This window comes from Falco naumanni, chromosome 1 (genome assembly GCF_017639655.2).
Source record: "Falco naumanni isolate bFalNau1 chromosome 1, bFalNau1.pat, whole genome shotgun sequence".
NCBI classification, from domain to species: Eukaryota; Metazoa; Chordata; class Aves; order Falconiformes; family Falconidae; genus Falco; species Falco naumanni.
The window spans coordinates 96,927,971-96,944,793 of NC_054054.1; the positions used below are offsets into that span (position 1 = coordinate 96,927,971).

The following is a 16,823-nucleotide window of genomic DNA, read 5'->3' on the forward strand; positions in this document are numbered from 1 at the left end:
ACACTGAAAAAGGTTCTTCACATTCATTAAACCATATTGTTTGAAAACAAAACCAAAACAACCTCCTTTGCCTTGCAAGAAAGAAAGGGATGGTATCTGGTATGGGAAAATACAGATCTGATGGGGAGGAAGGTCAACTGCACGCTCATCCTCGAGGAGCACTTGCCCCCATCTGCCTGCCCAAGCAGAGGTTTTGCTCCATGCCCAAATTCCTGCTGCACAATCCCCAGGAGAGGTCCTTCCTCTCAGGCCATTTGGGATTAGCAGCCATCAGGGAGTTTACAAACTGGCCCCAAGCAAAGGAAATAAAACAATCAGTAATAGAGGCAGAGAGAAGTGATTTGCTTTAGGAAGTGAAAGCCTTTAAGTCTGTGGGTTTTTTCACAGATGTCCCCCAAGGTTTTGTCATATTAATCTCTTAATGGGTTTATGGTAATTGTATACATGGCAACAACGAGCGGGCAATCCTTCTGCTGGGTAGTGCTCCTGAGCAGGGGTAAAGCACTAACCAAGAAGATCAGATACAAATCCCTGGCTCAGGCACAGGACGGGAGTGAGACCAGATGCCGCTCACAGCTGCAGAGCTGCAAAGCCCCGGAGAAGGGGACTGGCTGCACAGGAAGGGCCGTGAGGACATCACAGCAATGTCTGAAACAGCCCAGTACTACAATAGTGGCAGCCACAGCACTGGGGAGAGACAATTGCTGGAAAGGAAAAAGAAAAGCCCATGTGCTAACGCTGGGCTGTACAGACAACGCAGGCAACCCAGGCTGCGCTTTCAGCTCTGCCACTGACTGCTTGCACGACCACGGGCAAGTCACCGAGGACAGATTTTTCTCCCTTCCAGGTGCTCTGGCATGCAAAAGGGCCCACCAGCTGGGTTTCCAGAGCTCCCTTGTCTTGCAACCCACAGCTCCAAGCAGCAGCCACCCGTGCCATGACAGGCAGCACAGACACAGACCACGCTGGTGGCACTGGCACTGCCACTTCCCCTCCGTGGACATGCACGGGCAGGGACAGGACATGCCACAGCATGCAGAAGCGAGGGCATGTGATACCCTCTGGACCACAGCCTCTTACCTGCTTCTTCTTCAGCTTGGAGATCTGCTGCTCCACCATGGTGATCTCGCGGTCCACGCGGTCCATGTTCTGAATGAGCTCCTCCTTGGACAGCCGGGCCGGCAGCAGGTCCAGCTCAGCGTCAGGGTGAGCAGGGCTCACGGGTGACACAGGCTCCAGTTTGCCAGGCAGGCCACGATCCTGGAGAGCATAAAAACAACCAGGTCAGCCCTTTCTGAGGAGACTTCGGATCCTTCTCTCATCGTCCCATGCCAGCTGCCACAGGTCCCCGGCCCATTCCCAGCCCTCTGAGACACTCACACCCCTCAAAACACCTGCTAGACCAAACAGGGCCAGCTGCCAGATCACACCACCACAGCACTCCACAGCCTCCAGCATCTCCGGAGAGCACCAGGTTAGTGTCCTAGAGACAACACAGCAGCTCTTCCTTCTGCCAAAGCCTCAGAGGCTTCAACCACCTTCAGTGTTACCCACATTCCTACAGGATCAATAAACCCATCCACATCCCAGAGCTCCCAGCAGCAGCGTCCCTTCACATCTCAGCAGCCAGCTCAAGGCTACATCTTCTTTGCAAAACTGAGGTAGCTACAGCCACCTCCTCCGCCAACATAGCCACAGCTGCGCTGGAGAGAAGAGCAGCATCAGCCATGCTGAATGAGAAGGGGCTACAAGGGCAGGCCCTAGGAGGAAAGAGGACTCCCACCTCCTTCATGGAGGTCCTCCTCTATCTTTTGATAAATTCTGGGGGAGCTGTGAGTGTTGCATGTCAAATGCATCCATCCAGAAAGAGAGAGAAAGGGAATAGGTAAGGTCAGCTGAGACAAAAATAGATTCAAGTGGTGAAAATCAGCTTTTTGCGAATGCCAGGTAAAAAAGCTCTCAGCTCAACAAGACCCTTCGGGTCAGAGACCGGACAGATCAGTATAACCTCTGTGGTATCACAGGGAGAAGCTTAAATGACCATGAGCTGAGGGTAGAGGGAAAACACATGAAAACATTCAGCTTTGCCTCCAGCAACACAACAGCTTTGCTGAGCCCCACCAGCTGGCACCCCAGGAGCATCCCAGAGCCACACCACCTCACCGGCACACCACCCTTCACCTCTCCAGCTCCAAAGGAAGGTGTCCATTTCCTGCAAACACAAGGTGCATGCCTGGATGAGTTTGCCCACCACCGATGAATGCACCTGGGATGAAGCAGCTGTTTAATAGCCACCGGCCACACAGATGGGGATCACGTCACACCAACAGCCTACCCTGACCCGGGACGCTCATCTCTGGCAGCTACCCAACATCTTAATTAAAAGCTTATCTATCCATTTGCTTAGTGAGTGGATGGATTTCTTTTCCTGGAGGGGGCAGAAAGAGGAGCTGCGGCTTCGTTTGTAACCATAAACCGCTGCCAGGCTGGGCAGCCAGCATGCTGCAGCTGCTGGGGAGCAGGGAAGGGAAGGAGGGAGGCAAACAAGCGGAGAACTTCACACAGCTTCGCTACCTTCCTTACAGCAGCCCTGCAGACAAAGCTGTCATTGTTCTGCACCAACTGGTGCTGAGCATCCTCCCCTCCACGCTGGCTCAAGGCCACCGGCGAGCAGCCAGGGGCACCCTCCCCAGGCTGGTCCTCCTGCGGGACGAAGGTGGCACAATGGAGCTCAGTGGCACTGGGACAGTGTGGACCCCTCTGCGCTCCTCCATCTAGCAAGGCAGGCTGATGCTGGCCCTGGGTTGTTTGCTGGCTGTGTTGCAGCTCATGCCAAATGTGGTGAGTGTGTAGGTGCCACCTTGGCACTGTTGCGCATCTCAGTGACATCTGCTCACCATGAAGCAGAGCCACGCAGGGTGGTGTCCACCCTGCTGCTGGGGATGAAGCACGGCAAGCTCCCTCCTGGGGGGCTGCATCCACAGCCCAGCAGAGCCGCAGGGGACCTGGCTTCCAAGGCAGTCCCTGCCTGGTGGGGCTGTGCTGAGATGAGCGCTGCCCTGTGTCCTCTATAAGGGGTGGGACATGTCATCCACAGCAAAGCCAGAAAAAGGGGAGGCAAAAGAGGATGTTTCCCAACAAAGTGGCCATGTCCCAGGACACCAGCATCCTACACTGGTGCCTTCCTCCTCTTGCCCCCTGCTAAACCCTCTTCTGGCTGAAGAAAACACTAGGCAGCCAGGAACCACTGCTGGGTGCAGCCTGGAGGCATCAACACCCTTCCCACTGCTGCCATCAAGGGACCAAAAGCGAAGGAGCAACCTGAAACCCCTTCCTCAGTGTCCTGCCTGGGGCTCAGCCACAAAAAGGCACCAGAAAGCTAAACAGGCTGTTTCCAGCACCCATTCAGGAGAGAAACCACAAGAACATCAAAGCTCGCTGGAGAATCCCAAAAAGCAGATACTGGCTTTATTTACTTGCCCAGCATTAGACACCAAAAATGGTCAGTCTGCTGCAGCAGGAAGGCTTTGCCTTCTCTACAGCCAGGTTGGTTTGGGGTTTTTTTTTTGCTGTTTTTTTTTTTGTTTGTTTGGTTTGGTGTTTTTGTTTTGGTTTGGTTTTTTTGAGGGGGGGGGGCGTGTCAAGCCAAGAGGAGCAGGACAACCACAAGAAGCAAAAGATAAATTAGGTGTTCATAAAGTCTTGTTCAGATTATGGCAGTGGCTAGTAGGTGCAAAGGTTTTTATGAAGGAAAGCAAGCTACCTGCCAAAAATGCAGGGGAGAGACCTCTCTGAGCACAAGAAACAGAAGACGCTATCTCACGTCTGCCAATATGTGAAATAGGGCATCTTTAAACTCCTACTTGGTCCAAAACCTTTTTGAAACCTGGTTTCTGATACAGTTTTATCTTTTTACCTTGCAGAATCTGACATAAAATAGCAGCAAAGCAGAGTATGGGGAATAGCTGGAAGTCACAATACAAAACCCATCATCATCTAGCATTAGGAGATTATTATAGCAATAGAGAGAGACCATGTCCCTGGTCTTCAAATAACTTGACACTATCATCTCACAAGCACCTCTCTAAATAAAGGAAACAACAAGCAGCAAGAGGAAGGAACAAGCAAAAGTGAAGGTAAAAAAAAAAAAAAATCACCTTGCCCTTGCAATAGTGAAGTCCAAAAGGCAGAGCTCCCAGATTTACACAAGGCACAAAGAAGCCCTTCTTCTAAATCACAAAAATGGGTCACAAAGAGGTTTGCAAAGACTGGGTATCTAATGGATAGAGATATTTCAGCTAGTCCTCTGTTTCCTAGCACTCTCAAGAAGCTGCTCAAAATATATTCCTCCACTTCAGATAGTATCATACCCAGGCTCCAAACAAGTGCATTGTGAAACGTGAAATTCTTCTTATTAACATGAAGTCACAGACTTTGAAACCAGCATGAGCTGGGAGAGCTGGAATAAAATCCGCTGGAGGGAAGAAAACAATTACTGCATTACTCAAGTTGATATTTTCTCAGTAATTATACTGTTTCCATGTGATTTGTTTTTATACACGGCTAACAGCTACTGTAGTTCCTGTTTATCCCCGGCCTTATTATGTGATTTATATCATGACAAGGGTGGGCGAGCGGGGGCAGAGGCTGCATAAACCTTCTCGCAGCAAGAGGAGATGCTGGCAGTGAAGAAAACAATTATCACTGAGGAGTTATTGAAGAGCAAGGCCAGGCTTGGGGGTGGGTTTCTTCTACACACTTTTATTCCCAATGCAGACGATATGAACAGAGCAAGCCTGCTACACACTATTAGGCAGCGGCTTTAAAAACAAGGGAGAAAGAAGGGGAAGGAAAAGAAGCCAACTGTCGATGCCCTGAAGAGCTAGTAAGTAAATGCAATGCCCTGCCTGCAGCCACACCAGCAACCAGGTACACAAGGGAAAGGACAGTGGGAACCCCAACCCTGCCCCAGGACATACCAGAACCTGCACCAGACCATCACTGCCTCCTTGTTTTGCACCATCAACCCACCTCGCAATGCTCCCAGGGACCTCGTGGGAGCGGGTGGGATGGAGAAGGGTGTCCGTGCCACCCATCAGCCCAGCCTCTGTGAAGGGTAATTTTGCTCAGCTGCCTCCCACCCTCAGGAGCTACTGCTCTGCTCCATCTGCACCTAACTCGCTGCAAAACATGTTTTGACCTTTCTGATCCCTTGACCGCAGTGGCTGCCTCTTCAAAACCATACTGGTAGGGCTTCAAAGCCCACAGACCCCCAGCCAGCGCCTGCACGGCACTGGCACACACCAAGCCAACAGTGCTGCTTGCTTGGGACAACCCTCAGGGTCTTTAGCACAGCACCACGGCATTTGCCCTACATACTGTCTCCAGTTAGTCCTGGTCCCTCTCTGCCTTCCTAAACCAGCTCATCAGTGACGCTCCCCCCACCCAAGCCCAGGACAGAGATTCAGGGATGCCGACGTCACCTCTTCCACTGTGTTCACTTTCTAATTATCAGCCGGCAGCAGCGTTTTCTGCTCGAGCGCTGGGAGGGATTAAGAGGTGTTATCTCCAACTCCTGCCCGCTCGCACATCTCACCATCCTCGCAGGCTAGAGAAGATTGCCAAAGCAGGCAGGACGGGCCGGGGCTGCTCAAATTAATTCCTCCCAATAAAACCCCACATAGTGGGCTTGCCATCAGGACACCTCCATCACCCGAGCCTCTCAAGGCAACACAGAGCCAGCGAACACACCAACACTCCCAAAACCTCGACCGTGCGAGGTTGTGCTACACGGCAGGGTCCTCCCCGTCCCGAGCCCACGGCTGAGCAGCATCGCACCCTCCAGCAGACACAGAGGCCCAGGCCTTTCCCACACACCCCGCGATAAAAACAGAGCAGGAAAAAAAACCCAGGAGAGCCAACACCCCACACCTCCATCCATCAGGTTTTAAGGTCAAAAAAACCCCCGCATACAAAACTCTTAAACAGGCCAAATATAGAGCAAAGGACTTTATTTTTTAATTGGAAAATTGTCCGACACATTCTGGTGTATCAGCAGCCCCAAGACGACAGCACTGACAAGGGGGAAAAAGTCAAAGGGGCTGAAAACTAATGTCTCATTTCCCCAGAGAGACGCGCAAGTACGAAGCCGGAGAGCCTGAGCAGGGAAAAGTACATCGAGTTATTGCACTTCTTTTGTTCGTGACCATCTGCTGCGCTAATGGCTCTTTCAGCAGCCCAACCCTTCAAACGGGGTTTTAATTCTTAAATACTGCTGGGCTCGGCCGGGCTGCGCCCCACAGGCACTCGAAGGGCTGCTGGAGCAGGATGCAGATGTGCAGGCTGGCGTACGCAGCGTGAGCCCGGGGAGCTCCTAAGGTGCTGTGCGCCACCCATGAGCACACGGGCATTCCCACGCAAGGCTAACCAGTGTGCCCAAGGGATGACACGGGGGGCACCAAGGCATCACCCACCTCCTTCCTCCAGCCCCACGCTCCATGGCACATGCAGGTGGGGGGCGGGGCGTGCAAAACAGGGATTGCTTTCACCCAATGCAGCCCAGCACATGCTCCCATGGGAATTCATGAAGCTGGAGAGCAAGGAGCCACCTGAAGACAAAGCTGATTTATTATTTAAAAAAAAAAATAAATCTGTGATTTTATGAGAAGGCCTACGAAATTCCTTTCCTCTGTAATCCAGCTGAATTCCACACGGCCAGGGCAGAAAACATCCCAACAATTTCTAAGCTTGCATGAAAGTAGGTCAAAAAACTTCCCCAGTGTTTCAACAGCTTGAACCAATTTAATTGCAAAACCAGTACCAAATGCTGACCCTCCCTCCCCACCCCCACCAGCAGATTTACGAGGGTGGTAAAACCTCACCAGCGAGCGCTCCAGTTAAACACACTAACCAGAGCCTCGTATCTGGTCTTGCAAAACTTGCTTGTGCTCAAAAAAAGCCGTTCCGCAGCGTTCCACTGAACAGATGCTGCCTCTGGATCTCACAGCTGCAGGATACTGGAAGCACCAGCAAACACAGCCTGTGGACTCAGGGGTAGCCCGGCTTTGACCCGTTATTCTGGAAAACCTCACTCAGGCAAACTCCCACCAAAGCCGAAGGCATTATACTGACAAATGGATGTTGTGCCTTTCATTACCTTCTTGCATTTCCCCATTAGTGGATAATAATTGCATTGAATGTGTACATTCCCTACTGACTTTGCAGGAATGATGAATTCTCAACTACGCATCTACTCATTACAAAAAGGAGCTAATTGCTCCACCTCTCATTAAGAATTGCCCAGCGTTGCTTATTCTGTATCACTGGATTTTCAGATTACCCTAAATTTGTTAAAACATTTAACTGTCTGGACTGAAATTTTCCATGTAGAATATTTGCTTCAGGCATTTGGAGGCTTTTTTCTTTTTTTCTCTCTAAATAGTAAATTTCAGCCAAAACAACTCTGCTGCTTCCAAGAACAAGTTTACAGGAAAATATGCCTTTCTGCAACATGCAGAAGGATTCTGGGAACCTGTTCTTTGAGCATCTTCAGCACAGTTGCTACATCTGGCAAGACTGCTCTCTGCCAGTGATTTGCCTTTTGTTAACTTTGAAAAAGTGTCCAAGACAAAAAAAAAAATTAATAAAAATTTCATTTTGTTGCTTGCCTAGGGGAATGACTTTTAACCCAACAAGTGAGTGGAGTGGGGTCCTGGGGAGCTGCAGGTCACCTATCGTGCTCTGCCCATACTCCTGCAAAGGAAAGGAGAGAGCTGCAAGGACCTTACGGGCACGTGCGAAGCGCTCCGGGCCAACAGCAACAAGTGCCCTAGAAGAACCATGAATAAATGTGGGTGTCGTGGTTTGGACAGCAGGTAAAGCTCGAGACCACCCACCAAATGATAAGGATGAAGTAAAGCAGCTCGCAGCCTGCTCGGCATGAGATGGCAGCTGCCCTTGGCACTGCACTGGGGGTCCCGTAAAGCGAAGACGGGTGTCCTGCTGCTTTCAGTCAATCAGGGGGACAAGTTCAGGCTGTCAGGGTAGCTGGCAGAGCAGCTCTTCCACTCCTCCATTTGCACCTTCAAAGTTCAATAATTCATCCACCCAGCAGCCACCCCCAGCATCCTTTCCCCTGTGCCAATCTTGCTCCCAGCGATGCGCTGCCAAGAACACCATTGTCCCTGTAACACACCACCTCAGCCCTACACCCCCATCTCCCCTTCACAAACCCAAAATCTGTTCAGGCAGGCAGAGCTTCTGCTAACCAGGGAGACCAGCAGGCGGGGGGGTCCCTGGCAGCCCCCCCTCTGCCAGCCCTTGCAGAGGATGGTGACAGCACCTGCCAGGCACGTCCTGCCCGCAGGACCTGCTCACCCCATGGAGCCAGGAGGGAAGCGCCAGTGTCTCAGTCTGAGGAGCAAAACCGCTTCCTTAGGGAACGGCGCTGGCAAACCAGCATGAGATGACAGCGCTGGGGAGGCAACGGCTGGCATGAACAAAGCGCGGGGCACACAACCCATCGGCTTAAGAGCCCGTCAGGATACTCCAGCAGGGAATTCCAAACTGCAGCCTGGGTGACTACGGCATCCCCTTGGTTTAGGGAGGCTGAAAGCAGGGGGGCTGCCCCCAGCCCACCGAAAGGCTCGAGAGGCACACAACCAAAATACGAGGAAGGCGAGCGCTTGTTTGATGTCTCTTGAAAAGGAGCAACCTGTGAAAAGCGCCTCCTGTTACAATAAGCATGAAGGCAAGGGAGGCGAATTTTTAATTGCCCAATTTGGCACTCGGCCAGCACAGTGGGGTTAGCACCTCCTGCCTTCGCAGGACGAAGGTTTGAAGGTAATGGAGGAGCTGGTGGCTGCTCCTCCCAGCAAAGCGGCTGGGGCTAGGGCTCCGAGCACCCCCAACTTCCCTGGAACTGGGTGACTTCAGGAAACTCTCACAGCAACCTCTGAATAACCGCCATGGATTTCCACAGAAATGGGGAGCACAGTCTCATGCAGCCTGGGTTTGCATGTCTCCCAGCACCCACTGCTCAGGGAGTTTCTTTAGCGAGACCCCCCAGGGAGGGAAGAGGGGTCCCCTGCCTGGGGATGCAGGCAGGCAGCCCACAAGCCCCAAACCTCCTCCAGCAGCCTGGGAAGCACCCTGTCACCCAAGCCCACAAACCTCAGGGAAACTGGCCTTTGAAAGTTTTAGCCTCCCACCATTTATTTTTTATTTTATTTTTTTTTGCATCACCACCCATTCTCTTTCAACTGGCACATACAGTAAAGCAAGGGCCGAGCCTTTCCAGCACACAAACCAGGCAGGGACATAGCATTAAGCTCCACAGTAACCCCAGCAGGCACGTTCCCTCTGATTTGAGGATGCTGGAACAGTCCCTGCTAAATCCTCAAGATTGTCCTCAAGAATGTAGGAAACCCTTGAGCCCTGGTACCACGGTAAAAGCATGCCTGAGTTTGCCTTCTGTAAAAAAAAAAAAAGCCTCTGCAGAAAAAAAAAAAAAATCCCTACTTTTATATTAGCACGATACTCAAGTGACCAGCACGAATGCCATCGCACAAGTGTGACAGCACCTGCACCCGCACGCGTTAGCCCCGCAGACGCCAGGCAACTGCACCCGCTTGCATTCACCCTCCACGAAGTACTGTGTTAAAAATAATAATAATAATTTCATCCCGACTGGCATAGCTATACCAGCCAAAAAGCAGGCGTGCAACAAGTCAGCGTGACTAAAGACATTGCAGCATCACCGTGTTGCAAACCTGAGGCCAGATCCTGAGCCAGGCTCAGCACCACCCACACCCACTGCTGTCCCTGGGCGCTGGGACACGCAAGCCCCAGCTCAGGATGGCTGGGAAGAGCAGCGCAGTGCCCTGCAGCTCGGATGTGCCCAGCAAGCCTCCTCCTCTGCCCGCGGGAGCCTTAGCGGGATGGTCGGAAGGGTGGTCCCAAGTGGGTGCAGTTGGGGAGCGCAGGGCAGCAGGAGCCCCCCCGCCTGGGAGCCCTGCACCCCCAGCAGCTCCAGCTCACTGGGTGACACCAGGTGCATCCTCCAGCACATCGATAAACACGGGGGAGGGAAAATCCACCACAGCAGCTTCCACAAACCTCACTTACTTAAAAATAAAAAATCGAGGGGAAATGAAAAGACAAAAGCCCTTCTCAGCCTGGTGTTATCAAGCAGAGGAAATGAGACTTCTAAAGCTCCCATTCACAGAGGAGTGGGGGGGAGAGAAATCCCACTCCAGACGCACTTGAGCGAACAGCTTTTGAAATGGAAATGTCGCTCTTCAGAAACATTTAAATTCCTCCTATTGCCAGGGAGGAGGAAGGAGGCAGAGAAGAGAGCAGGGACTCCTCAGCCATGCAGATCCAAAGCGGGGGTCCATTCGGGGCAGCCCTGTCGAGAGGGGATTTGTCCGGCAGTTAATCAGGACCAGCACACGGTATTAATATCAGGAAGCCGCCTTGAAGGGGCGTCAGATTTAGAGGGGAGGGAAGGGAATGAATGAAGACAGCTCTATTTAACCACCGCCGCAAGTAAGGCACACCTAAAGGCTGCCCGCGCTCCCTCCCTCCGTTCTTCCTTTACAATCATCTGCCAAAATTGTTTTTCCCCGAAACCTGGAGGCTGAGCTGCCTACTGAGTAAGAGCCCAACTGATGGAGAAAGAAAAAGCAAGACCTATGATGGTTTGAGCAGTGGGTGAGGAGCGTTGTGGGACCAACCCAAACCCCCCCTTACATGCAAGGGCCGCTGCACCAAGCCAGGATCCTGACCAGCTCCCCTGGGGACTCGCAGCACATCGGGCACAGGCTGGCAGGTCCCAGCAGCTCCTCTCCCAAATGTGTCAACTCAAAAACCAAAAGTTACTGCTCCTACAGCAATCCTCTGAGCTCCCGTCACCAGCTGCATGCCACCACCTCACTGCTCTGAGGTCTTTAGGGTGACTTAACATATAGGTTCATTCTAGCCATGCTCTCAGATACATGAAGCGGGACATCAAACACCTCTCATCTGTAAAAACCAGAAATCCTAAGACTGCAAGAAAACCTGACTTCATGGCAATGCTCCAAAGAGTTCCCCTGCTCCCAAGACTAACAAGATCCCAAAAGCTCAATCTTTTTCTCAGTAAAATTTCTTTATCATATCAGAACATCTCAACAGACATGCATGTGTGTCTTGCGAGACTCTGACACGCACAGATCTGCGCTGAGCAGCCTGGAAGCAGATGGGGTCACTGGTGAACCTGACCTGCGAACTTTGCTGGCTGAGACATAAAACTCAAGCAATTCCTTTTTCATCAGGAATCCAAGCCGATCGACTTCCATTTCAAGGTGGCTGCGCTGGAAAACTTGTTTAAGGGCGTAACAAGGTTCACAGCTGCTTACGAGCTTTTGAAAAAATTTTAAGCAACATAAAGAACAGGCTTGGGGGCTGGGGGGTGGAGGCAGCCCTTCCCTTGAAACAGCCTGCATTGGCTTTTAATGAAGCTTTTAGTGGTCCCATCAGTCCCCGGCACACAAGGAAAGCCTGTTTAACTCCCCCTCCACTTCCAGATCTCCTCTTTAAGCAGTTGCTGGCCCTGCACCTTGCAAAGCGCTGTCCCACCACATGCACGGAACATGGGGGGGACAACGCCTCCGCCTGCCCGCCCCCCCCCCTCCACTGCCCAAGGCAGCCCCCAGCATCCTGACACCCCCTGACATACAAACTGTATGGACCAGCCATGGTCCTGAGCACCCCACATGCAGCAGTGCTATGGCAGCACCCCGGGACCCACGCGGGGAATAGGGGCCACAGCCCCTGCTGCTCACAAGCATCTCTGAGCACCCAGCAAGGCCCGCCGCCCCGCGCAGGATATGTGCTGACAGGGGAGCACGGGTGGTGCAAAGCAACCGTCAGCTGCACCATCAGAGCCAGCCGCTGGCTGCGCTCAATGCTTTATTGTTCTAATAATTGTGCAGACGCGTGGAAGGGGATGCCTCGACATTCACCGCTTGTTTGAGTAGCCATTTCCTTCGCTGCTCTGCCTGCTTTTCCATCAGGAGGCCGCATCCTGAGTCCCAGAGGCGGCGGGCGGGGGGGCAGCAGTGCTGGCCATCCCCACGGCCGGCGGGGAAGGAAGGTGGGAGGAAATAACATCCTGCAGCAGCAGGAAAGGCAGGCAGGTCCTGGTCCAGATGTAAGTGGCAGCCAAGCCCTCTGCCTTGACAAGGCCAGAGAAACATGCAAAACAAACTTTCATGAGATTTTTTTGCTATAATATTTCCCACACCCCCCATTCAGCAGGTAGAGATGGCTTCAGGGTGTAGGGACCACGGGACAGCATCTCGAGCGTGACACTCCTCCAGCATCACTCAACTCTGTAGTCAGAGCAAGACTGACCAAGGAAAGACCGAACACCCACGAGAGCGCAGGATCAAGCAGCTCCCGAAGGCTCAGGGGAGAAGCACCATTTCTAATTGCAAACGGCTGTGGGAGTCACTCAAACTGCAAACCTCTGCCCAGGCTGCTCCTGTAAAAAAGGTTGAAGCACCCCTGCCTCTCAAGGCCAGGATGCTACAGAAAAGAACCCCGAACACGTCAGCTCCCATAGCAAGAATAAGGCCACAGTGAATTTGTTATTATCTGTTAGCAAAGCAGCAGCTTCCCACCAAGGCTGGAATTTCCATCTTGGTTTGGCAGGCACAGGGCTGTGAAATGATTACTGTGTTTACTTTTCCTTTGCTAACTATAAAATCCCATTCCACTGCCCTGCCAAGAATGACTGAAGCTAATAAAATTCAGGCATTTGGAAGAAAGCAATAATAAACCTCCCTTTTGGGGCCTTTATGATGAAATTTCCCCACTCCAATCAGCGATTATGCTGTATTCATGAACACTAGTGATGTCTCCAAGTGCACCCAGATTGACTCAAATCAATATTTAGCTTTGCTCAAGATTGTAAGCCTTTCTCCATGTGGCTGCTGAAGGCAGGATCACTGAACTGCACAGGTAGAAGAAGCCTTTGAAAAACAGCTTACAAGTATACAAGGCAGCATATATATATATGTGTGTGTGTATATATATTAAAAAAATGCAGGCTTTTCAATTACTGAAACCTGTGAAAGTATATACACATGAAACATTCATGGATGCATGAATTCACAAATCCCTCGCCAAATATATTGAATGCCATTAATATAATGCACATTATATATTTATATACATATACCCGCCTGTTCTTTAGCAGCTTTCCGTGTTCAAAAGACCGTAACATACCACTGTTTACATCTGCCACTCTGCCTGCCGCAGAGGCAGAAACACATTAGCTGTTGGGGGCAATGTGCTTTACATCATACCTGTGATGGCTGGCATGAGGTACGATAACACAGACCTGAAAAACAGCCTGAAATAAAAGCCTGTGCTTGGTTCGGTCGCGTAACCACGTGGGACAGCTTGGTTTGTGCTAGGCAATGGTTCGTTCTTAAGCAGCCACAGGAATGACAGCATCCTAAGCGGAGATCAAAAGGCAGAAACTACCACCGCTGCTCCGCAGGGAACAGCGCAGGGAGGAAAGAAATCAGCCGTGTCCCTTCTCAGGGCAGTGAGCAGAGCAGGTGATTCAAAGGCAAGCCTAAGAAGCGTTACTGTGCAGGCAGGGGAGGTGATGAAGTGCCACGGCAGTGGCAAAACCCGCTGCCAGCATGTGCTGGGGCAGTGCACTGCAGGCTCCACAGCCCTGGGGGGAATCCCTCGGGATGCGGCAGAGGCACCACGCACCAGGCAGCCCCACATCTGCTGCTGTCCCCTCCTTGGCACTGTCAGATGCCAGTGCTCTGCTGTTCCCCTGCATCCCACAGGAAAAGGTATCAGGTGCAAGATTAAAGGGGCTGCCAGCCTTGGCCAGGGCGAAGGCGAGCACAGGCTGGGTTGAACCCTGGCACGTGCAGATGCTCAGTCAGGGCACTATGATGACCAAAGAGCAACTAGATCTAGGTCAGGACTGCAAGGAGGTGCTTCAGGTCACCTCATCCCTTGGTGCTTCCCGCCCCCCAACTTCTGTTTTTGAATGACCAAACCAGGGGGAGGACAGAGCCCATCACTCCCACCCCAAGCCAGTTCTGCTGCTGGGTGAAAGCCCATTTCCAAGGGCAGAGGGAGCAGGCTCCGCCGCACTCTCGCTCCTTATCCTCCTGGAAAAAGATGCCAAGAATTAGAATTACATTTTTCGAGAGCAGCAGAACAAGCCAAGGGCCTGTCAGCTTGTCCTAAAACAACCCCTATCCGCTTGCCGAGCACACAGCCAGCATTCCTGACACACCAGCGTCCATTGCCCCCCGGCCCCCCCATGCAGCATGAAGCTGCAGAGCATTCCGTGCTGGAGCAAGCCAGAAAACCCTCTGAATGTTCTCTGCCTAAAACACAGCCAAAGAGGTTTTACATTTAAAAAGCAGGTTTGGGTCCAAAAAGAAAGGAGGTTTTCAGGGAGTGATTATAACTAGGCCCTTTGGCACTTGACAGCTCCTCTCTTGTTATCGATGCTAAGGGTGTTGTTAAGAGATGAGGCTCCACGAAGCACGGATGTGAAGTCACGGAGCTTTAGCAAGGGCTGTTGCCATGTTCAATATGTTATTACAGCTCCATCACCACAGGCACAAAGAGCAGCAACTCGTCTCTGCCAAATCCATCTCTGAAATCACTCCCCTACTCCATCCCCTCCAGCAGCAGCAGGCAAACACCATCGATTGCCTTCGCATCTCCTCCACAGCTTTCCACGCGGCGCTGGGAAGGAAGGCTTGAGCATGAAATACCCTCCTCAAAACGCAGCATGCAAAATGAATCCGATCGGTGTCACAACTCGCCGGCTTTTGTTGTGTGAGTCAGAACTGTGGACAGGCTGCATTTCATAACCATGGAAAAGTACAACACAAAAAATGTGCTCGGCGCTGTAACATTCACAGAGAAGACAGCCGAGCTGCTCCCACCAAACCCCTCGCCCTCCTCAGGAGGACCCTTGGTGAGGAGGGGCGTGCAGGGACACCACACGCAAGGAGGGAGGCAGAGTCCATCTGTGAGACGTACGTGCTTGTGAATTGATAACAACCTCCTGCTGCTGCACTGCCTGCACTAACCGGCCAGATCCCATGGAAGCAGGAGGAACCACATACCCCATCCCAGAGCGTGCCTGGATCGGGTGGGAGCTTGAGCAGGGCTCCGTGCCCAGCTGCACCCACACCCCCTCCCAGAAGATGAGGGGAAGAGAAGAAACCCAGATCAGGCTGAAACTGCAGGGGGAGAATAAAACAGTCAGGACATCACTCTTGGTAGCAGGATTGAGTTCTTCCCTGGAAATTTATTCCAGATGGGGGTTTCTTTTTTACCACAAATGTGCAAAGAAGGACAGCAGCGGTGGCTGGAACAGCCTTCCTCACCCTGCACCATCCTGTGCAGGGACAGCCTGTGCCAGTCCCTGCTGCACCAACCCCGTCTCCTAAGTTCTACCCCAGGACTGACAAACACCAAGCTGGCTTTAGATCTCCTATATTTTCAGGACACAACACGGCACATTAGAATCCTTGCTATTAAAGAAAAAAAAAACCCACAGAAAGAGACACATAACATGTACAAACACTCCAAAGATAGGGAAGAAAAATCCCCGTGAATCCACACAGCACACCCAGCTCACAATGCTGCCCTGTTGCAAGCAGCAAAAGCTGGCAATATTTCTGCCAATTACAGGGGTGAGGCACACAAAGTCAAGGGACTTTCTTTCCCTCAAGCAGATCAGGTGAGATGTCGCACTGCACGAGCCTTGTAATATCGACTGAATGGAACAGAAAAGTCCAATTATGTAAATGATGAAGCAGGCTTCCGAGAAGCAGCCAGCCTTATCACGCCGCCCTTCTCCACCACTATGGCTTGAAAGGCAATTTAAAAGGTTGTTTTGGATGTCAATCACTGCAAACTAGCCGAAGAAGTGCGAAACAGCCACCTATGCTTGAGGCACTGTCAGATCACCCATGGGTTTGCCAGCCATGCCGAGCCCCGGCCCCGCTCCCTGTGGCACGGGGACCCCTGCAGGCTGGCACAGCCAGGGCAGGGGGGAGCCAGGCTGCAGGCAGCTTGGGGAAGGTCAAGTTCAGCTTTTACATCCTGCCTCCGGAGTATTTCCTCAGTCCACGGGGGCTTTCCCTGTCAAGCCCAAGGCTCTTAGACGATAGTTCAGTTCTTCAGCCACAAGAATTTCAGCTGCAAAATGGAATAGAATCATCTCGTCAATCCCAGCACTCCTTCCCTTTACCCCCCACAGCCCCAAGGCCAGCTGGAGGAACGGAACATCTCGCAAAGACTACGCAACGCCTAACAGCGTCTGGTTTTCAAATGAAATCAGCACGAGCCCATGCATGGGACAGAGCATCCCATTCCAGATATAACACTCCTCCGGCTGTTTGTTCCCTTGGCTTCCCGTCCGGAGCTGGTGCACAGCACAGGCTGCTGCCCAGCCCTCACAGCCGTCCTGGCACGGTGATGAACTCGGGACACGCCATGGCAGCCAGGCTGCTTGCACAAGGCAGACACATGCTCCCAAAGGTGTGTGTGCATGTGCAGGTGAGTGGGGATCGACACTCACAATCACCCTCCTGCAATTTGGAAACAATCTTCAGAGCAGGGAGGAAAGCAGAGGATGGGATAAATCCAGCCAGAAGTGTTTGTGCTGTGACAACATGAACAATGCAATTATTTCAGCTTTTAAATATGTTTGGAATGACAGAGGATGCCAACATCTCCCTCATCTTCCCAGAAATAGCTTTGAATCATTGCTGCCCTAA

The 16,823-nt window shown here is 52.0% G+C and overlaps 1 protein-coding gene across 11 annotated transcripts in view; it reads right to left on the reverse strand.

Moving 5' to 3' along the window:
- The window catches only part of NCOR2 (nuclear receptor corepressor 2), a 253,526-nt gene that overhangs the window by 129,631 nt on the left and 107,072 nt on the right, over positions 1 to 16,823 (reverse strand). For all 11 annotated transcript variants that reach the window (XM_040611191.1, XM_040611149.1, XM_040611181.1 and 8 more), the window contains one exon: positions 1,081 to 1,260. In XM_040611191.1, the coding sequence (XP_040467125.1) occupies positions 1,081 to 1,260 (180 nt within the window). The remainder of the gene's footprint in view (positions 1 to 1,080; positions 1,261 to 16,823) is intronic.